Source organism: Lolium perenne, chromosome 2 (assembly GCF_019359855.2).
Source record: "Lolium perenne isolate Kyuss_39 chromosome 2, Kyuss_2.0, whole genome shotgun sequence".
In the NCBI taxonomy this organism is placed as follows: domain Eukaryota; kingdom Viridiplantae; phylum Streptophyta; class Magnoliopsida; order Poales; family Poaceae; genus Lolium; species Lolium perenne.
Window position 1 is genome coordinate 243166831 of NC_067245.2, and position 22847 is coordinate 243189677.

Below are 22847 nucleotides of genomic sequence, written 5' to 3' on the forward strand. Positions count from 1 at the left end.
TGTCACTTACGTGTGGTGCCCACGCGTGAGGTCCCACACTTCAGTGAGCACAAGTCACGTGCAATAGGTACGCAAACTCCCAGCCATCTTCTTTGTCAAGAGAAGACGCATCAGGATGCGTATTGGAAGTCTCTGGGTCCTTCAGGATCCTTCGGTTGTCCCTCTCACACACAAAAAAAAACAAATCTCTCTCATTCTCGGCCTCGCTCGACTCGCTCGCTCGCACCTCCCTGCTCACTGACAAACCCTGCACAATAGTCAACATCGTCACCCGAAAAAGGGGAGACACCATAATGCTCTCCCTTCTTCTGACCTTCCGAGTGAATGAGTGATCCCTCTTCCTCCGAGTTTCACTAGCTAGACGGGCAAACACACATGTGCTGCATAGTAATAATAAAAAGGTAGAAAAATCGATATACGAATCTATAATTAAATAGGTTAAACTAGGGTTTTGCCCAGTACTACAGATCAAGGTTCAAAAAAATCCAACTACGGGGTTCGAACAACACGATTCTAATCCAAGAATTTTTTCTACCTCATCCAAATGGCCTCAAACTATAGGGTTAGCATCTATCTAGTGCAGTATGTGTGAAAATGTATGCACTATGTGTGCTATAACTTGTATGTCTTTCAAATTTGAACCAAACTTGAATAAGTTTGAAATATTTGAAAAGGGGCTTTTGGCTTAAACGTTTGAAACCCAAAACGACTTCTCTTCATGCTAGACTTCATAAGACCGAGTTTAGGGTTAGGGGGTAGATACATGATCTGTCTGGTTTGAATATGTCTAAACCTTGTTTATCAACTTTAATGCTAACTATATGACACAAGAAGACTATGTGCTTGGGTTTTTCATTTTTCTATTTTTTTAATTTTATGCCCATATATTTGAATCTTGGCCAAATCCTAGGTTGGACAAAGATTTAAACAAGTTTAAAACATGAAAATGAAAAGGGAAGCCTCTATCCTTCTTAATTAGTCACTCTAATATGAAGTTTTTGGGAGGTTTTTGAAATTTCCATGTTTGAAACCCAAAACCACTTGTCTTCATGCTTGACTTCATAAGAAAGAGTTTAGGGTTAGGGGGTAGATACATGATTTGTATGGTTTGAATATGCCCAAACCTTGTTTATCAACTTGAATATGCTTACTATATGACGTACATAAGAAGACTATGTACTTTGGTTTTTCAGTTTTCTATTTTTTTAAATTTTCTGCCCACTTGAATCTTGGTCAAATTAATCCTAGGGTTGACCATGATTTAAACAAGTCTATAACATGAAATGAAAAGGTAAGCATGGATCCTTCTTAGTCACTCTAAAATGAAGCTTTTGGGATGTGTTCTTGAAATTTCCATGTTTGAAACCCAAAACGACACTTCTTTTCATGCTTTGGTTTTTCATTCTTTTGATTTTTTTCTGAATTTTTATGCCCATTTGAATCTTTGTCAAATATATCCTAGGTTTGACCAAGATTTAAACAAGTTTAAAACATGACAATGAAAAGGTAATTTGTGGCACCCCGGACCAACTGTCCGAAATACCCGTTATGCATTCACTCATGATCCCATGATCAGTGTAACATGAGCACATAACCGAACTGATAAACAGAGTTACAGCATCCATTACATAGTACCGAAATAATAAATAGTCTTACAAATGGTCTTATGACCAAGCCTTACACAAATGGCCACATCGGGCTGAATTCAAACATTCAAAAGCAGCGGATACAAATCAACTTCGTCGGGCCCAAGTCATGCCTTAAACCCTACAGGCAGCTGACCGGGGAAACGTCCTAAGTCGCATAGTCGTCCTGATAACCACCATCATCTTCGAAATCCTCCTCATAGTCTGGCCAAGTAAATAGCCAGGGACAAAGCCGTGAGTACATTTTGAATTGTACTCGCAAACCATTTACAAAGTAACATATTAAAGGGAACAAGGTACCGAGAACTAAACTAGGAGATCAAGAGGGAATATCTAACTTCATTTAAGAACATGTCATGTAGGAGAGAAGAAGTGTTTTGGTGGAGTTAGCATCTCAACTTCATGGGCGAAGGAGACACTTAAAGATTCATCTAAGACATCCCTACAAGATTTAATTTAAGAAGATCCTTCACTACATAAAACACTTAGGAAGGGTAGACCCACATTTTATTTCCTTTCCGACCATCTCATTATGGTCACCACCATTTTTCCAGTACTCTAAGTACTTCCAGAAAACACTTTCTTTTCTTGTAAATCCTTTAAAAACAAAACTCAACATAGCTAAGCAACAGCCATCCCAACCGTCCATGACCGCGGACGCGGCTATTCGAATAGATTTGACTCTGCAGAGTTTGCGCACTTTCCCCACAAGAACCGATAAATCCGCCGGGATCATCCCCGGATCGTCATACGAAAGTATGCGAGACTCGGATAATCGGTCATAGTCTTTTGCCTGTCTCCCTTAACATGAGCCCTTCCCTGCGGGCTTAACCCTTCTCGGCACCCCGGCAGCATACCTCCTTTTTGAGCGTATCTCCGGCGCCACGACAGAAGACCCTCAGTAATCGTCCGGCTGCAAGTTAATGCAGTGTATTGCCTCCTTCAGAGCGCAACCCGGTGTCAGAGGTCATCGTGACCCTCCTAGAGAGTGGTGAAGGTATCCCACGTTAAATTCAACAAACTACGGACTAAGCCCGTGCCCACTTTGGATATTGTGGTTGCGCTAGAAGGTTGTTCCGGGCGAATACATAGAACCATGTGTTGTTTTTCCCAAAACCAAGTTACCATACCACTTCTCCTTCAAAACCTCAATTTTGTTTTCTTTAAACCTTTACTCAAAGTTACACATGGGCAAGATCTCATCTTCCCAAGGTTTTTAAGAAAAACTTTTACAACAAGGTAAGACCTTGAGGGTTTTCCCAACCTAAAGTTTATGTGTGAACTAAGATGTACAATAGCATCAAGGTTGCCATCATACCATGAAGGGTGTCAACAACATCCATACTTACATGGAGCATGGATGAAGATAATCAAAAATTGGAGCAATAATCATGATGTTAACCCAAGTTTGTACTAGAATTAGGAGGTGTCAAATGAGTGAGTTTTAATCCACATACTTAGAGTACGCGAATCTACCAAGAGGGGATAAATACATACTTGGCGGCAAGTATGTCAAAGAGGAGAATTATCTCACCGAAAAACGCAAAGGATCAAGATGGGGAAGAATAAAAAGATCTCAACCAAGAACATAGAAAAATCAAGGAGTCAAAGTAAATGGCTTGCCTTGGCTGGCTAGTCCCTGGTCTTCTTCAACACCTTCTCCAAAATCCTCTCCTTCGGCTTCTCCCACGTTCGTATCTAGCGTCGCGAAAACAAAAGGGCAACATACAATCAACACATAACTCAAGAATCAAGTTTTGAGAGAATATGACAAAGCATGCAGGGGTATATGTTGTATTAAAGTGAAAACATGATTTGGCCAAATTTATGATGGAAAAAGGGTTGAGGTGGAAATCAATTAAAAAGAACAAGTGTTTAAAATGGACAACATTTCATGTGACAAAACATTTTTATAAACGATCCAGAATTAATATTAACAGGGACCAATATTATTTTTCTCAGATGGACAACAATAAAACAAGATTAACACAATTGGAAACAGTCAAAAATGTTAATTCTATGATTTTAGGATTTTTGTGGAGTGTACAGAATACATAGAGCAAGTTTATTAAACTAAAATTCGTGTAAAAATCCTAAAAATATGGGGCCAGTGGCAAGTGAAAGGTGTTAAAAATCTGGTTCTAACGTAGTTGATTTCAATTCATTTCGAGTTATAGATCTCAAATTATGAGCATTTTAGTTCACAGGTTTTAAATACAAAAACAGGAAAAGTTAAAGAATTGTTTAAACGGGAAACGGGCGGGAAAGGAGCTGGGCCGCGCTGTGAGTGAAACGGGCCGGCCCAGGAGAATTGCCACGCGGGCAGAGAAGAAAAAGGAAGAAAAACAAAAAGAAAAGGGGAGGGCCCGGGTGGGCCAGGCTGTGCATGGCCACCTGGCCTGCATGGCCCATGCAGGCGTCGGATGGGGATCCGATGGCCCATGGCCATCGTCTCCTCCACGCGAGCGCGGGGCACGATCGGCGGCCGCGTCTGGCAGAGAAAAAGGAGGGCGGCGGCCGGGAAACTCACCGGAGGGCGGCGGGTCGTCGATGGCGAGAGTAGGGCGAGGCAGGGGTGGCGTGGGATCGTCCAGGGGTGGCTCGGCGGCGTTTACTCCGTCGTCTTGGCTCCCGGCAGCACCTTCTCCGTCAAGGCGTCCGGCAGCAAGGCGTGGGGCGGCGACGTCCGGCGATCCTGGCACGGCGAGGAAGGGGTTAGGGTGACGTAGGAGGTGGCAGGGAGGGGCTGGGCGAAGAAGAGAGGATGGCGGCGTTTGGAGCTCTTGCAGCACCTCCCCGTCTTCTCCGAGGGCGGTGATCACCGGGCAGGGCTCCGCCGGGTGGTGGCGAGCAGCAGCCCAGAGCAGCGCCCTGGGCGCTCTCTGGAGTGTTGGTGGAGGTGGGGGAAGGGAGTGGGGAGTGTGTGAGGGTGGAGTGGGGGTGCGGGTGCCCTTTTATAGGCGGAGGAGGGCAACGGGCGGGCGACGGGCGGTGGTTCTGGCCAACGGGAGACGAGGGCTGGCGTCATCGCGGTGGGGCCGTGGTGACGTCCGCGCGGTGGCGTCAGCAAGCGGGGGAGTCGAGGAGGTGTGCGCGTTCACGAGGCGAGGGAGGGAGTCGAGGCGCCGAGCGGCAGCCGAGGCGCGCATGCGTCGTCGCCCCGCGCGGGAGAGATTTTCTCTCTGGCGCGCGTGTCCTCCAGGCTAGGGTTAGGGTGGGTAGATGGGCTGCTGGGCGTCGGGCCAGGGGAAGGGAGAAGAGAGAGGGGTCCAGGGGGTCCAAAAGGAGGTGGGGTGCGGGCCAGAATGAGGTGGGCTTGGGTGGTGGGTGTGGCACCAAGTGCCGGCCATGAGAGAGGGTCATGGCCTCCTCAAACTATCGGCCAAGCACCAAAGAAGAAGAGAGGGAGGGGCAGGAGGGGTGGTTGCCCTCTCGGATTTGCCAAAGAGAGGGAAAGAGAGGGGTTGAGAGGCCACGGCAATAAGAGAGAAAAGAGAGGGAGATAAAAAGAATAAAAGAAAAGAGAGGGGGAAGTGTTCCCCCTTCCTAGGGTTTTTCCCCCATGGAGAGAGGCATGGTGCATGGAGAGAAAAAGGGTGTCTTGTGGTTGCATGCACTCATGCACCCAAGTTTTTGATTAAGAGGAAAATTGTTCTAAGAGGAGAAGTTGGATGTGGGTGCCTCACTAGTGATGTCATGAAGTGTTTTTCTTCCTTTAGAAATTGGTACAAAACTAGTGACTAAGAGTTTTTAGTGAGGGAAGTTGTTTATTAACAAACATTTCTAACATTCCTAATCAAAACTACAAGCTATGCACACTAGGAAGCAAGATATATAAAAGTTTTTGTTGGCCCAAATTTTTAAAACTAGGGAATATGCAGGGTTTTGAAAAGTGGGTTGTGACAGACCTTCCCCCCTTAAAAGAATCTCGTCCCGAGATTCCGGAACTAAGAGCTGAAGAGATATGGGAACTCGCTCCGAAGATAATCCTCCCGTTCCCAGGTAGCTTCTTCCTCAGAATGGTTACTCCACTGGACCTTGAAAAACTTGATCTTTCTTCTGCGAGTGACTCTCATGGCCTCTTCCAGGATTCGGAGTGGTTTCTCGCGGTAGGTTAAATCCTGGTTTAGGTTGATAGAGCGATGGTCGATGTTTTTGAACACCTCGGGCTTATCAGGCACTCGGAGGCACCTACGGAGTTGGGAGACATGGAAGACATCATGAAACTCTGACAGTTCTGCGGGTAGCTCTAGTTGGTATGAGACTTCACCGCGGCGGGCAAGGACCTTGAAGGGGCCAATGTATCTGGGTGCCAACTTGCCTTTGACATGGAAACACTGCATTCCCTTGAGAGGTGTCACCCGGAGATAAGCAAAATCCCCGGTGTTGAAGGTTAAATCACGACGCTTGGGGTCGGCGTAGCTTTTCTGGCGGGATTGGGCAGCTTTCAAACGGTCTCGGATGAGTTGGACTTGTTCTTCAGCTTCTCGAAGTATGTCAGCCCCAAACACTTGGCTTTCTCCGGTTTCAGACCAGTTAAGAGGAGTGCGGCATTTTCGTCCATAGAGGGCTTCAAAAGGCGCCATCTGGAGACTGGTTTGGTAGCTATTATTGTAAGAGAACTCGGCGAAAGGCAAACAATTCTCCCATTTGGTTCCATAAGCTAGAACACAGGCGCGAAGCATATCTTCTAGAATCTGATTCACACGTTCCGTCTGTCCACCAGTCTGTGGATGATAAGCAGTGCTGAAGGAGAGCTTAGTTCCCAGGGCTTCATGCAACTTCTTCCAGAACCGAGAGGTGAATTGAGGTCCTCGGTCAGAGACAATGGTCTTGGGTACACCATGCAGGCTAACTATCCGGGATATGTAGAGGTCGGCTAAATCTCGGCCATTGTAGGTGGTCCTAACCGGGATGAAGTGGGCGACCTTGGTAAGGCGATCCACAATTACCCAGATGGAATCGTGTCCGCGGCTTGACCGTGGAAGTCCAGTAATGAAGTCCATTCCCACTTCCTCCCACTTCCATAGAGGGACCTTCAGGGGCTGAAGTAAACCTGCAGGGCGTTGATGCTCCGCTTTGATCTGTTGACACACGTCACACTTAGCAATGAAGAGAGCAATGTCACGCTTCATTCCATGCCACCAGAAAGTCTCCTTGAGATCTTGATACATTTTTGTTCCACCGGGATGAATGGAGTAAGGAGTGTTATGAGCTTCATCCATAATCAGGTGCTTTAATTCAGGGATAGTCGGTACACAAAGGCGCCCATTATACCACAAGACTCCTTCTTTATCAATGGAAAATCCAGCTACTTCCTCCTTGTCCATACGGCGTTTGATACCTTCGATACTCTCATGACCCTTCTGGGCTTCCTTAATTTGATCCCGAAGAGTGGGTTTTACTTCCAGTGTGGCAAGAAAACCATGGCTAACCAGCTCCAGTCCGAATTCTTCAAACTCTTGATACAACAAGGGTTGCTCAACCTTGAGACGGGCATTCAGCGAGCATGGTTCGCGACTAAGGGCGTCGGCGACCACGTTCGCCTTTCCAGGATGATAATGGATACTCAAATCATAGTCCTTTATCAGCTCTATCCACCTTCTTTGTCGCATATTCAGCTCCCTCTGAGTGAATATATACTTGAGGCTCTTGTGGTCGGTGTAAATGTCACACCGGTTCCCGATGAGATAATGACGCCAAGTCTTGAGTGCATGGACTACGGCAGCTAGTTCCAGGTCATGAGTGGGATAATTTTCCTCGTGTGGCTTCAGTTGTTGGGAGAGGTAGGCAATCACCTTTCCTTCTTGCATCAGAACACTACCAAGTCCGAGCTTGGAAGCGTCGCAATAAATTACAAAGTCCTTGGTGACATCTGGCATGGTGAGGATGGGGGCGGACACAAGACGCTTCTTGAGCTCTTGGAAACTTTCTTCACATTGTTTGGTCCACTCAAATTTCTGGCCTTTCTTGAGAAGTTGGGTCATGGGTTTGGCGATACTTGAGAATCCTTCTACAAACTTGCGGTAGTATCCCGCCAATCCGAGGAAGGACCTCACTTCGGTGGGGTTTGTTGGCGGCTTCCGATCCATGATAGACTTGATGAGAGAGGGGTCGACAGAGACTCCTCCGGCAGACAGTACGTGGCCAAGAAATCCGACTTCCTTGAGCCAAAACTGACACTTGCTAAACTTAGCGTAGAGCTTATGTTCCCTCAGGGTGCCCAAAACAAGGCGTAGGTGTTCCTCATGCTCTTCTTCAGATTTTGAATAGATTAGAATGTCATCAATGAATACCACAACAAACTTGTCGAGGTAATTCATGAAGACTTTGTTCATCAGGTTCATGAAGTAAGCTGGAGCATTGGTTAAGCCAAAGGACATTACGGTATACTCAAACAATCTGTAACGGGTGGTGAAGGCTGTTTTGGGGATATCCGACTCGCGTACTTTGAGCTGATGGTAACCAGTACGGAGATCGATCTTGGAGAAAACTCGGGCTCCATTCATTTGATCAAACAAATCTTCGATCTTGGGAAGGGGATACTTGTTCTTGATGGTTACGTCATTGAGCTTTCGGTAATCCACACACAGGCGGATGGTACCGTCTCGCTTGTCCACGAATATCACGGGAGATCCCCATGGTGAGGCACTAGGTCGGATTAGACCTTTACTCAACATATCGTCCAATTGTTTCTTGAGTTCAATTAGCTCTTGAGGATTCATGCGATAAGGCCTTTGTGCTATGGGTGCTGTTCCAGGGATAAGTTCGATGATGAACTCGATATCCCTATCAGGGGGCATACCGGGCAACTCTTCTGGGAAAACATCTGGATACTCACAAACGATTGGGACAAGATCGATGGGGGTTCCAGCGACACTTTGCTTACAGAAGGCTTTAGATGAAGGCACTGTGGCGGTGTATTTTATTTGGATTCCTTCGCTATTGGTTAAGGTGATAGACTTTTGGGCACAGTCAATGTGGCCTTGGTATTTAGTCATCCAATCCATCCCCAGAATTACCTCTAACCCCTGGGCTCCTAGGACAATGAGTTCTGCTTGAAAAGGAACGCCTAGGATTTCTATGGGAACTGGTTTGCAGGATAAGCGGGCTTTAGCGGTGGATCCAGGTATTTGAACAAGCATGAGTCTTCTCATGAGGGTAGGTGTCATTTTACTCTTTTTAACAAAGGGTTCGGTAACAAAGGAATGTGATGCACCGGAATCAAAAAGAACTTTGGCGGGGGTGGAGTGGACTAGGAACGTACCCAGCACAATATCAGGAGATTCTTCAGCTTCTTCAGCATTGGCATGGTTCAGGTGTCCTCTAGCAGTATTGGCTTGCTTCTTAGGTGGGGGCTTCCTCCCAGTTGCAGCACGAGCTTGACCTTGATTTGGTCTTGGTGCATTGGGGCGCTGAGCAGGGTTCATCTTGGAGGGGCATTCACGAGAGAAGTGTCCAGGCTGTCCACAAGCGAAACATCCATCTCCCTGAGTACGAGTATTGGGGCTGTTGCGGGGGTTGTTGTTGAAGTTTCCTCCTCCAGTACGAGGCTGCATAGTCTGGCGGTTGGTGTTGTTGTTGGAGGGGCGATAAGCAGGGGCTGGCGCTCGCTGAGGCTGAGGCGCCGGCCTAGGTGGAGGCTGGCTGCGGAACCTAGCATTGCTGGGTCCACTCTGCTGTTGCTGCTGCATCTTGCGCTTGCGGGACTCATAGGCTGCCTTGCGCTTTGACTCCACCATTATGGCGGCATCTACCAGAGATTCCAGATCAGGGTAAGGAACGGCCACGAGAATACTCTGAATCTCTTCATGAAGACCATTAAGGAAGCGGTCCCTCTTCTTCTCATCAGTATCGGTGTCCTGAGGTGCATATCTAGCCAAGGTGTTGAACTTGTCCAGGTAGTCGATCACACTACCATTGTTCTGCTTAAGGTTGAAGAACTCATCTCTCTTGATCTTGATTAAACCTGAAGGGATGTGGGCTTTGCGGAACTTAGTGGTAAATTCCTCCCAAGTGATCACATGATCAGCAGCTTGCATCGCCTTAACATTCTCCCACCAAGCTCTTGCGGGTCCAGCGAGAAAGTGAGTTGCAAGGACCACCTTCTCATTCTCGCCCACGGCCGCGACTTCCAGATTGTTCTCGATTGTACGGAGCCAATCGTCCGCATCAAGAGGGGCGGTGCACTTGGTGAATACCGGTGGATTAGTATTCTGGAAGTCCCTAAGCTTGGATCTTGGGCCGTCTTCACCATCTCCTCCATTGTTGTTGTTTCCTGCGGCAAGCTGTGCAATGTTCTGCAGAGCCGCAATGTTTGCTTGGCTTTCAGCGCGGGCAGCTTGACGGTCTTCCATAAGGATGCGAAGGATTTGAGCCATATTGGGTTCAGGTGGAGGTGGTGGAGGGTCGTTCTGGTGCGCTCCGCGGCGAGTGTCAACCATCTGATGAGATGAAGACATAAGACAAAAGGGAACAACTTTGATAGGCGAGTTCTTTCTAAGGGGAAGGGATGACAAGATGCATAAAAACTTGTTGAAAAAAAAAAAAACTCGGAAGCAAAGAAACATAAAAGCAAAAGCAAGCATCATCATCACATAGGTATCACCAAAAGATCATAGTTCACCACATCAAGGTCACCATAGGACCAATATCGTTCTACGCGATTACATCAGGGACATCATAACATAACTAGCGATGGTGCGGGTGCTCAAACTAGTCGTCGTCAAGGATGATGGTGTCATCCTTGGTCGGTGGCTCCTCAAACGGCGGCTCCTCGGGGTCTTCTTCCTCGGACGACTCGCGAGGGGTAGAGGGTGCTGGCTCCTCCGGCTCATCGTTGATGAAGTCCATATCATCCTCATCTTCCTCCTCGGACGGGTTGTTCTAATCGTACCCTTCCTCGTCCATGTAGTCATCATCATCACTGAGGAGGGCAGCATTCTCCTTACGGAGGTCCTCGCCATCATCTTCTAGCTCCTCTATCTTCGTCTCAGCTTCGCGGAGGGCCGTTTTGAGGTGCTTCACCTTCACCTTGAGCATGTACTTGGCCTCTCTTGCCCGGAGCTTGAGCTTCCGCTGGCGGCGAGCTCTCTTCCTCATCTCCGCAAGGTCCGCCTTGGTCTCGTCCAGCTCGTTCTTCAGCATCTCCTGCTCCATCCGGCTGATATCGAGGCTGTTCTGGGTCTTGCCGAGGATGAACTCCATCTGGGCAGCGTGGCGTCCGAGGGGGCAGACGTACGGCACGATGGTGGGAAGCCCCTCCTCGTCACGCCGCCCAAAGTGAGCATAAGGGAGGTTCATCTCCTCGAGCTCGGCACGGTGGTGGTAGGTGAGGCGTGCAAGAGCTGCCTGAAGCGCACGGATCAAACCGTCCTCCCACGTGCGCTCGAACAGCTGGATCTCGAACTCCGGGAGCTGCTTGACGTGGGAGCCCCGGATAGTGCAGACGATCATCCAGGACAAGTCCCCGTCATGAGGCTCCATCTGCCCGCCCTTCACCTCGGGGCGAAGGCGACCGACGGCGTGACACACGTCGAGCAGGGCGGTCTCAAAGAGGAACAAAGGCTGCGACTCTCCCACCTGACGGCTCCGGGTGTACATAACTTCCTCCATCTACACAAAATTTTAAGGTTAATACAAGTAGTAATATGATAAGTGTGCCAAATTTTAAGATACATAATATAAAACAGTTAAGATTAATGCAAGTAGTTTATCTCTAAGGAGAAAAATTTAGGGGAGAGACTAGGCATTCTTTCAGCTTAGAGTCATCTCGTTTTTGATATTAAAAATAGTTTTGCCCTAATTTTAACGTCCATGCTAACTATGGCTTTCCCTAGAGTCAGGATGGCTCTGATACCAGCTCTGTGGCACCCCGGACCAACTGTCCGAAATACCCGTTATGCATTCACTCATGATCCCATGATCAGTGTAACATGAGCACATAACCGAACTGATAAACAGAGTTACAACATCCATTACATAGTACCGAAATAATAAATAGTCTTACAAATGGTCTTATGACCAAGCCTTACACAAATGGCCACATCGGGCTGAATTCAAACATTCAAAAGCAGCGGATACAAATCAACTTCGTCGGGCCCAAGTCATGCCTTAAACCCTACAGGCAGCTGACCGGGGAAACGTCCTAAGTCGCATAGTCGTCCTGATAACCACCATCATCTTCGAAATCCTCCTCATAGTCTGGCCAAGTAAATAGCCAGGGACAAAGCCGTGAGTACATTTTGAATTGTACTCGCAAACCATTTACAAAGTAACATATTAAAGGGAACAAGGTACCGAGAACTAAACTAGGAGATCAAGAGGGAATATCTAACTTCATTTAAGAACATGTCATGTAGGAGAGAAGAAGTGTTTTGGTGGAGTTAGCATCTCAACTTCATGGGCGAAGGAGACACTTAAAGATTCATCTAAGACATCCCTACAAGATTTAATTTAAGAAGATCCTTCACTACATAAAACACTTAGGAAGGGTAGACCCACATTTTATTTCCTTTCCGACCATCTCATTATGGTCACCACCATTTTTCCAGTACTCTAAGTACTTCCAGAAAACACTTTCTTTTCTTGTAAATCCTTTAAAAACAAAACTCAACACAGCTAAGCAACGGCCATCCCAACTGTCCATGACCGCGGACGCGGCTATTCGAATAGATTTGACTCTGCAGAGTTTGCGCACTTTCCCCACAAGAACCGATAAATCCGCCGGGATCATCCCCGGATCGTCATACGAAAGTATGCGAGACTCGGATAATCGGTCATAGTCTTTTGCCTGTCTCCCTTAACATGAGCCCTTCCCTGCGGGCTTAACCCTTCTCGGCACCCCGGCAGCATACCTCCTTTTTGAGCGTATCTCCGGCGCCACGACAGAAGACCCTCGATGTCGTCCGGCTGCAAGTTAATGCAGTGTATTGCCTCCTTCAGAGCGCAACCCGGTGTCAGAGGTCATCGTGACCCTCCTAGAGAGTGGTGAAGGTATCCCACGTTAAATTCAACAAACTACGGACTAAGCCCGTGCCCACTTTGGATATTGTGGTTGCGCTAGAAGGTTGTTCCGGGCGAATACATAGAACCATGTGTTGTTTTTCCCAAAACCAAGTTACCATACCACTTCTCCTTCAAAACCTCAATTTTGTTTTCTTTAAACCTTTACTCAAAGTTACACATGGGCAAGATCTCATCTTCCCAAGGTTTTTAAGAAAAACTTTTACAACAAGGTAAGACCTTGAGGGTTTTCCCAACCTAAAGTTTATGTGTGAACTAAGATGTACAATAGCATCAAGGTTGCCATCATACCATGAAGGGTGTCAACAACATCCATACTTACATGGAGCATGGATGAAGATAATCAAAAATTGGAGCAATAATCATGATGTTAACCCAAGTTTGTACTAGAATTAGGAGGTGTCAAATGAGTGAGTTTTAATCCACATACTTAGAGTACGCGAATCTACCAAGAGGGGATAAATACATACTTGGCGGCAAGTATGTCAAAGAGGAGAATTATCTCACCGAAAAACGCAAAGGATCAAGATGGGGAAGAATAAAAAGATCTCAACCAAGAACATAGAAAAATCAAGGAGTCAAAGTAAATGGCTTGCCTTGGCTGGCTAGTCCCTGGTCTTCTTCAACACCTTCTCCAAAATCCTCTCCTTCGGCTTCTCCCACGTTCGTATCTAGCATCGCGAAAACAAAAGGGCAACATACAATCAACACATAACTCAAGAATCAAGTTTTGAGAGAATATGACAAAGCATGCAGGGGTATATGTTGTATTAAAGTGAAAACATGATTTGGCCAAATTTATGATGGAAAAAGGGTTGAGGTGGAAATCAATTAAAAAGAACAAGTGTTTAAAATGGACAACATTTCATGTGACAAAACATTTTTATAAACGATCCAGAATTAATATTAACAGGGACCAATATTATTTTTCTCAGATGGACAACAATAAAACAAGATTAACACAATTGGAAACAGTCAAAAATGTTAATTCTATGATTTTAGGATTTTTGTGGAGTGTACAGAATACATAGAGCAAGTTTATTAAACTAAAATTCGTGTAAAAATCCTAAAAATATGGGGCCAGTGGCAAGTGAAAGGTGTTAAAAATCTGGTTCTAACGTAGTTGATTTCAATTTATTTCGAGTTATAGATCTCAAATTATGAGCATTTTAGTTCACAGGTTTTAAATACAAAAACAGGAAAAGTTAAAGAATTGTTTAAACGGGAAACGGGCGGGAAAGGAGCTGGGCCGCGCTGTGAGTGAAACGGGCCGGCCCAGGAGAATTGCCACGCGGGCAGAGAAGAAAAAGGAAGAAAAACAAAAAGAAAAGGGGAGGGCCCGGGTGGGCCAGGCTGTGCATGGCCACCTGGCCTGCATGGCCCATGCAGGCGTCGGATGGGGATCCGATGGCCCATGGCCATCGTCTCCTCCACGCGAGCGCGGGGCACGATCGGCGGCCGCGTCTGGCAGAGAAAAAGGAGGGCGGCGGCCGGGAAACTCACCGGAGGGCGGCGGGTCGTCGATGGCGAGAGTAGGGCGAGGCAGGGGTGGCGTGGGATCGTCCAGGGGCGGCTCGGCGGCGTTTACTCCGTCGTCTTGGCTCCCGGCAGCACCTTCTCCGTCAAGGCGTCCGGCAGCAAGGCGTGGGGCGGCGACGTCTGGCGATCCTGGCACGGCGAGGAAGGGGTTAGGGTGACGTAGGAGGTGGCAGGGAGGGGCTGGGCGAAGAAGAGAGGATGGCGGCGTTTGGAGCTCTTGCAGCACCTCCCCGTCTTCTCCGAGGGCGGTGATCACCGGGCAGGGCTCCGCCGGGTGGTGGCGAGCAGCAGCCCAGAGCAGCGCCCTGGGCGCTCTCTGGAGTGTTGGTGGAGGTGGGGGAAGGGAGTGGGGAGTGTGTGAGGGTGGAGTGGGGGTGCGGGTGCCCTTTTATAGGCGGAGGAGGGCAACGGGCGGGCGACGGGCGGTGGTTCTGGCCAACGGGAGACGAGGGCTGGCGTCATCGCGGTGGGGCCGTGGTGACGTCCGCGCGGTGGCGTCAGCAAGCGGGGGAGTCGAGGAGGTGTGCGCGTTCACGAGGCGAGGGAGGGAGTCGAGGCGCCGAGCGGCAGCCGAGGCGCGCATGCGTCGTCGCCCCGCGCGGGAGAGATTTTCTCTCTGGCGCGCGTGTCCTCCAGGCTAGGGTTAGGGTGGGTAGATGGGCTGCTGGGCGTCGGGCCAGGGGAAGGGAGAAGAGAGAGGGGTCCAGGGGGTCCAAAAGGAGGTGGGGTGCGGGCCAGAATGAGGTGGGCTTGGGTGGTGGGTGTGGCACCAAGTGCCGGCCATGAGAGAGGGTCATGGCCTCCTCAAACTATCGGCCAAGCACCAAAGAAGAAGAGAGGGAGGGGCAGGAGGGGTGGTTGCCCTCTCGGATTTGCCAAAGAGAGGGAAAGAGAGGGGTTGAGAGGCCACGGCAATAAGAGAGAAAAGAGAGGGAGATAAAAAGAATAAAAGAAAAGAGAGGGGGAAGTGTTCCCCCTTCCTAGGGTTTTTCCCCCATGGAGAGAGGCATGGTGCATGGAGAGAAAAAGGGTGTCTTGTGGTTGCATGCACTCATGCACCCAAGTTTTTGATTAAGAGGAAAATTGTTCTAAGAGGAGAAGTTGGATGTGGGTGCCTCACTAGTGATGTCATGAAGTGTTTTTCTTCCTTTAGAAATTGGTACAAAACTAGTGACTAAGAGTTTTTAGTGAGGGAAGTTGTTTATTAACAAACATTTCTAACATTCCTAATCAAAACTACAAGCTATGCACACTAGGAAGCAAGATATATAAAAGTTTTTGTTGGCCCAAATTTTTAAAACTAGGGAATATGCAGGGTTTTGAAAAGTGGGTTGTGACATAATTAATCATGGATCCTTCTTAATTAATCAGTCAGTCTAATTAAAATGAAGCTTTTGGGAGGTTTTTCAAATTTCCATGTTTGAAACCCAAAACCACACTTCTTTTCATGCTTGACTTCATTTATAAGACACAGTGTAGGGTTAGGGGTAGATGACTTGTTTGATTTGAATGTGTCTAGACCTTCTTCATGAACTTTTGAATGCTTACTATATGACATAAGAAGATTATGTGCTTTCGTTTTTTTATTTTTTTATTTCTTATTTTATGCTCATTTGAATATTGGTCAAATCCTAGGTTTGACCAAGATTTAAACAAGATTAAAACATCAAAATGAAAGGGTAAGCCTGGATCCTTCTTATGCACTCTAAAATGTGAAGCTTTTGGGGTTTTTAAAAATGATCCTTCTTAGTCCATGTTTGAAACCCGAAACCACTTCTCTTCATGCTTGACTTCATAAGACAGAGTTTAATTAGGGGTTAGGGGTATAGATACATGATTTGTCTGGTTTGAATATGTCTAGATCGACCTTGTTTAACAACTTGAATGCTTACTATATGACATAAGAAGACTATGTACTTTGGTTTTTCATTTTTTTCAATTTTTTAATTTTCTACCCATTTGAATCTTGGTCAAATCCTAGGTTTGAACAAGATTTAAACAAGTTTAAAACATGAATAATTTTCTACCACATCTCTTCATGCTTGACTTCATAATACAGAGTTTAGGGTTAGGGGTAGCCACATACATGATTTTTCTGGTTTGAATATGTCTAGACCTTGTTTATCAACTTAATTGTATGCTTATTATATGACATAAGAAGACTATGTGCATTGGGTTTTCATTTTTTTATCCCCATTTGTTGAATCTTGGTCAAATCCTAGGTTTGACCAAGATTTAAACAAGTTTAAAACATGAATAATATGAAAAGTAACCTGCATCGATCCTTCTTAGCCACTCCAAAATGAAGCTCGTGGGAGGTTTTTGATATTTCCATGATTTTTCTGGTTTGAATATGTCTAGACCTTGTTTATCAACTTGAATGCTTACTATATGACATACACAGACTATGTGCTTTGGTTTTTGATTTTTTTTTGAATTCTTATGCCCATTTGAATCTTCGTCAAATCCTAGGTTTGACCATGACTTAAACAAGTTTAAGACATGAATATGACAAAGTAATCATGTATCCTTCTTAGTCACCCCAAAATGAAGCTCTTGGGAGGGTTTTTAAAATTTCCATGTTTGAAACGAAAAACCACTTCTCTTCACCATGCATGCTTGACTTCATAAGACAGAGTTTAGGGTTAGGGGGTAGATACATGATTTTTCAGGTTTAATACGTCTAGACCTTGTTTATCAACTTAATTGAATGCTTACTATATGACATAAGAAGACCTTGGTTTTTCAAAAAAAATTTGAATTTTTATGCCCATTTGAATCTTGTTCAAATCCTAGGTTTGACCAAGATTTGAACAAGTTTAAAACATGAATATAAAAAAGTAAGCATGTATGCTTCTTAGTCACTCCAAAATGAAGCTCTTGGGAGGGTTTTCGAAATTTCCATGTTTGAAACCAAAAACCACATCTCTTCATGCTTGACTTCATAAGACAGAGTTTAGGGTTAGGGGGTAGATACATGATTTTTCTGGTTTGAGTATGTCTAGACCTTATTTATCAACTTAATTGAATGCTTACTATATGACATAAGAAGACTATGTGCCTTGGTGTTTCATTTATTTTGATTTATTTTGAATTTTATGCCCATTTTTATGCCCATTTAAACAAGTTTAAATCATGAATATGAAAAATTAGTCACTCCAAAATGTAGCTCTTGAGAGGGTTTTTGAAATTTCCATGTTTGAAACCAAAAACCACTTCTCTTCATGCATGCTTTGACTTCATAAGACAGAGTTTAGGGTTTGGGGTAGACAGCACGCGCCGACGCGTGGACGAAATTTATTCTCTGTCCCCCTGACATGCACTTGCCAGTGTCTTCAACAGTCTGACACGAGCAGTGAAGCTTTTAGGCTGGTCATAGTGGTAAGTATCATGTAGTAGTATCATGCATATAATACTTGTATATGATACTATCTCTATAGTGGTTAGTAACATGAAGTAGTATCATAGCCATGCTATATTTATTATTTTTTAGAATCTCGATGCAAATTTGTGCACAAGATTTGTTTGGCATTAACTTTTCTCGTGACATGCACTATGTTACATTATCTACCTATGTTACTCTAATCTCCTCTCTCCTCCTTAATTAGCTGCCACATCAGCATTTTTGTGGGTCCAATGTGCATGATACTAGCTATGATACTAGCACTATGACTAGCCTTATGGAGCCCAGCGGAGAGGGGCTCCATTTCTCGAGCAGTAGCTAGGTGACATGGTGACATGCACCATATCACCGTGTGACATGCGGCCTAAATCCAAATTTAAACATTGCGAAAAAATCTGAAAAAAATCATGCACGTTCACAGCTCATATTAAGATAACCCCTAAAAATTTCAGATCAAAATTCGAAACATACATCGAGAAACAAAAAAGAGAAACTCAGATGTGAATAGTCTACAGAGAAACTCAGATTTGAATTCGGGAACTATTCATGACAGATTTCTCTTTTTTGTTTCTCGATGTATGTTTCGAATTTTGACTTGAATTTTTTAGGGGTTATCTTAATATCTATGAACATGCATGATTTTTTTCAGATTTGTTCGCAGTGTTCAAATTCTAATTTAAACCGCATGTCACACGGTGACATGCAATAGGTGCATGTCACCTGATCTGCGGTGACGCTGGGGCTAAAAAGAAGACCTTTCCACCTCATTTCCTCCACTGTTTCACATATTTTAGCTTCTATTTATGCGGTGCCGTGGAGGTGGGGGTCTGGTCGTCACCCTCCTCCTCCCCACCTCATTTCCTCCACTGTCTCGCAACTCCTTAATCTACTACTCCTATCCATATAGATGCCACTCAAATGGATGTATTTGTAGATTCATCCATTTTAGTGGCAGTTAATATGGACCGGAGGAAGTACTAATAATATGAGGCATGTTTTTGAGCTGGCCCTGTTTAGTAGAGTTTACATTTGAGAGTTACATCTTTCTACCACCATTATTTTTGATTTAGCTTGTCTTTTGTGCCCACCATTTTATCGAGCAGGGTTAATGCAAGATCCATAGCAAACTAGCTTCTCATGACATTTTTTTGGCGGAGTGCATCTTCTCATGGCGAGCTAGCGACTTTGCCACTAGAGTTTTTTTTGTTGAACTAGTACATTTTTTGGATTTTCCCATTTTATTTGTGCACAAGCTATGAGCCGCCCGCAATTCAGCACCATATATTGGCGGGATTTTCTAGTTCAATTGTTTTGTACTAGGATATTAGCAGGATGCTATCTTCTAGGGCTTTCATTTCCCCTATATCCAGCCCCACCCACGGACAAGTAAGGGCCTCTCTCCCTACCTCACACCTAGTCCGTCTCGCTCCCTCTCAGTCGTCCATCTGTAGCCGACATCCACCGCGCCGGAGCCAGCTCAGCGACGCCGTCAACCACACTCCGTCCGCTTCGTCGGATCTGCTTCCCCGACTCACTGGTTCATCTTACCGGCTGGCAAGATCGGTACACAAAGCGCCACCATGATCCACCGAACCAAAACGAATGGCCAACGCGCCACCTCCCCAGTCGACCAAGGTTGAACACTTTGTCCGGCAGCTTTTGTTATGTATTTGATTTCCGAGACTAGTTTATTGCTTGCTTCCACTGCTTGTTATTAGCATCTGTTTTTTTTTGTAATGCCTGCTAGATATTCCCCTCGAGAATGCCTACGAAGAATCTCGGAGGCAAAATATCTTGCAGAATAAGATAATTGCAGCCAAGCTCGGCATACTGTGGAATGGGACAAAATCACCGCACCCCAAGTCGTTGCCGAGATTTTTCACCCGTGTGATGTGCCGCCAAAAGGACGATTCCGTGGGGCAGCTGCTGAAGAAGGTATTTAGCCGCACTGCTCAAATTTCATATGTGTTGTTTGCTGATTGATTTGATGAACTTTGATTTGCAGCAGCTAGCCACTGCTCATGTTCCTAACAAAGACAGTGAGCGCGCCAGTGATGCAGACATTGGTAGAAAGGAGGCGGGATTTGGTCCTATTGTTCTAGCAAGCAATCATTTGAGGGGCCGCCTAGGATCAGCACATCTGGATCCTCCTGAGCTCAACATTAAGGAGGTAATTTTATAATAGTGTTTTAAACATGACATAATCTAATGTACTGAAAGAGATCAAACTGTCAACTTGAGTGGAGTGGTATAGATGGTAGAGATATAGATATAGATTTCAGATTTCCTAATTTTTTCTTGAAAATAGGGTCGCCCCGGCCTCTGCATCCAAATGATGCACCCACCCTTTTATTGCAATGTTTTAGACTCCATTTAAGGTTTAGAAACTCATGGGTTGCTCAAAGTGGTGACATGAATCAACCAACATATTTCCTTTTAATCTGCTGATTGATTTTATGCATGGCAAATCGCAGAAGCAAGTGACTGCTCATGTCCCTGCCAAGCAGCATTGTAGCACAGATGTCCAGAGTTCCAGTGATGCAAACGTTTGTAGGAACAAAACAGAAGGATGTGGCAATGGGGAAGCTAAGATTAGGCGTCTTCAAAAGGACTTGGATGTGGCCACTTGGCGGAACAAAGAAATGAACCGAGGATGGAATTCTACAATTCAAGATGGCCTACATGCTGTTGCTGATCTGCAGAAGCTAGTGGCTGGCAACTTGGTTACCGCTTTGGCTGATGCAGATGTCCATGAGATCAACTGGACGATCTTGGAACAGGTGAAAGCACGAGCAGAAACTCTGCACTCATCTTTGCAGGTAGATGATTTTCAAAGGGTGATGCAAGAGCCGCTATATGAATAGATTGTTGTTTTCAGTTGATGATGTCCCTGGTTCTTTTGTTTACTTATGTGCTTGGAGTACTTAATTAGGGGAACTGGCTTGTACAAGTAATTTTTTTCCGATAAAGTTGTACAAGTAAATGGCACATGCTTCGCATGTTTGACCAATTAAGTTAAAAAGCTTCACAAAATCCTGCGTCGAAGTTGTTTCACTAAAAAAAAGAGCTCTCACGTGCAAGGCACGTGTAATTTACTAGTATATACTAGTACTAGTAGAGATGGTACACCTAGACATTAGAGATTTGTTTGTTTTAAAGATATTTTTAATTGTGTACAAGATGGAAAATATAACTTTAGGGCATCCACAATGTTGCTATTGCCAAATCTGATACGATGGTGAATTTGGCTTTGGTGTGAAATATAGCAATAGCTCCACAATGTAGTGGTTCCAAATATTTATAACGTGGGACCCGCCATCAAGCTAAAACAACACATAAAGCCAATATGGAACTACTCTCACAACGTAGGGAACTAGTTCCAAATGCCAAAAGTGAAATTTGGCATCGGAGCACCTACTTGCTCCGGTTCCTTGTTTTTCTGGTTTTGGAACTACCTCTACAATGTATGGAACTAGTTCCAAAAGCCAAAAATCAAATATGGAACCACTTTTGGCTACACGTTGTGAATGCTCTTAGCAAATTCCTAGTATTTTTCATGGTCGATATAAAAAAAGTATTTTTCATGGTTGATGTAAAAAAACAAGTTTTTTTCATGGTCGATGTAAAAAAAGAGAGAAAACATGTCTCATAAAAAGCCTTATGGTTAGCACATTTTTTTACGGAGTAACTCTTTTTTACATAGCCCAAATTACTATTCGATTTTCCATTGAAATATTTTATGTGTATAAAGCAAGCGAAGAAGTACACATGCATTTTTCGTTTTATTCTTTTTTGACATTTTTCAAAATGTATAGAATACGAATTTCGAAATAAAGAGATCATATGCACCCAAGAACCAACAAGCATATCCCCTTGACCCCGAACATACTCAGGGCCCTTTTGTTGTGGCTTTTTTTTTTTACCTTTTTGGCTTTTGGATTTTGGAAGCCAAAAACAAATATTATATTCTTTTGGCTTCCAAAATCCAAAAGCCAAAAAGCCACACCAAAAGGACCCTCAGCTTCAGACCTGGGATTTCGTAGGCTAGGGTTCCACAGTTTTCCACCAACCAGTAATAATTTCAACTCTGCCCCAAAATTCCCGCCGAAATCCCCCCCTCCCGCTTCCAAAATTCAAAGCGATGTGAAATAAGTACAGTGTCGATCTTATCCCCCCGGACCGCTCAATTCAGACCTATCACCGGCGGCGCCGAACCCCGCATCTCTCTCTCACGCTTCCACCCTGCATGACCCACCGGATCATCTCACACGCCGGCGCCGGCCCACTGTCCCACTCCCACACCAGCACTACTACCTTCTCATCGGCCACCGTAGTGACCGACGACGTTCCGCCGTCTCCCTTGCTTTTTAGCAAGCCGGAGTAGCTTCCACCTCCCCCACCCCCACCGACGACCACTGTACCATACGAGCTCCTCCGTAGCCGACTTCCACCGCCGCCTTGTCAGCGACAGTCACCATCGCCGGGTTCTCGTATCTTAATCCCCTACTCCTTCCATCCACCGGACTGGAGAGATGGGCGCCTCCATGGTCCAGGGCAGGAAACCAAAGCGTACACACGCCACTTCCAAGAAGGTTGATATGGCCGCATTCGTTATGCATGTGATTCCGAAAAGTATTTTTTTGCTTACTTGCACCGCCATCTCATTAGCATTTTTTTTTGTAATGCATGCTAGATATTATTGCAATACAGAAGAATGAATTAAAAGAGAAACGGATACGGAATATATGTAGAAGATATGCAAGCCGTGTGGGCACAAGCATTTGTAACGCTATTGCCTCTAGTGCAAACCTGAACAAAATCGGAGAAGAACCCTTTCCCCTCCCCAAAGATAAAGAACAATGTTATGATTCACAATTTGATCCTGCTGAGCCTCTTGGAGAGCTGACTCAGGAAGATGCCTTGCCTGACCATTCTCCTCAACCCCACCAGGTGATTTCTGTGTTTTTACTTTGAGATATCTGTTGCAACTTCCATGTGTTGTATACTTGTATCCTGAATCCCACCAAACATGTTCACATGCCACCTCTAGGTCTCCTTAATGCATCATATATATGTTTCAGCATGCACGTCATCCTTTACTGTTCTTCATTCTATCCCATTTGCATATCATCATATATGGGACTTCTGTAGACTGAAATATCGTTTATGTGTGCTAGGAATCTGCAGCTTCAAGTAAGAATTTCGCGGGAACCACCAATGAGAGGAAGACCATT

The 22847-nt window shown here is 45.4% G+C and overlaps 1 protein-coding gene across 1 annotated transcript; it reads left to right on the top strand.

The window, feature by feature from the left end:
* The first annotated feature begins 19178 nt into the window (after positions 1–19178).
* On the top strand, positions 19179–20477 carry LOC139835767 (uncharacterized). The gene is made up of 4 exons (XM_071825632.1): positions 19179–19248; positions 19361–19548; positions 19619–19783; positions 20088–20477. Exons 1-4 carry the CDS (start codon positions 19194–19196, stop codon positions 20475–20477), a joined length of 798 nt encoding a protein of 265 aa, XP_071681733.1. The 5' UTR covers positions 19179–19193.
* The last annotated feature ends 2370 nt before the right edge of the window (positions 20478–22847 follow it).

Excerpts from the sequence above, each read along its gene's own strand:
- LOC139835767 (XM_071825632.1), top strand. The coding sequence starts at position 19,194 with ATGATCCACCGAACCAAAACGAATGGCCAACGCGCCACCTCCCCAGTC. Across the intron at positions 19,549-19,618 it reads TGGGGCAGCTGCTGAAGAAG|CAGCTAGCCACTGCTCATGT; the intron begins GTATTTAGCCGC and ends TTTGATTTGCAG. Across the intron at positions 19,784-20,087 it reads CTGAGCTCAACATTAAGGAG|AAGCAAGTGACTGCTCATGT; the intron begins GTAATTTTATAA and ends GGCAAATCGCAG.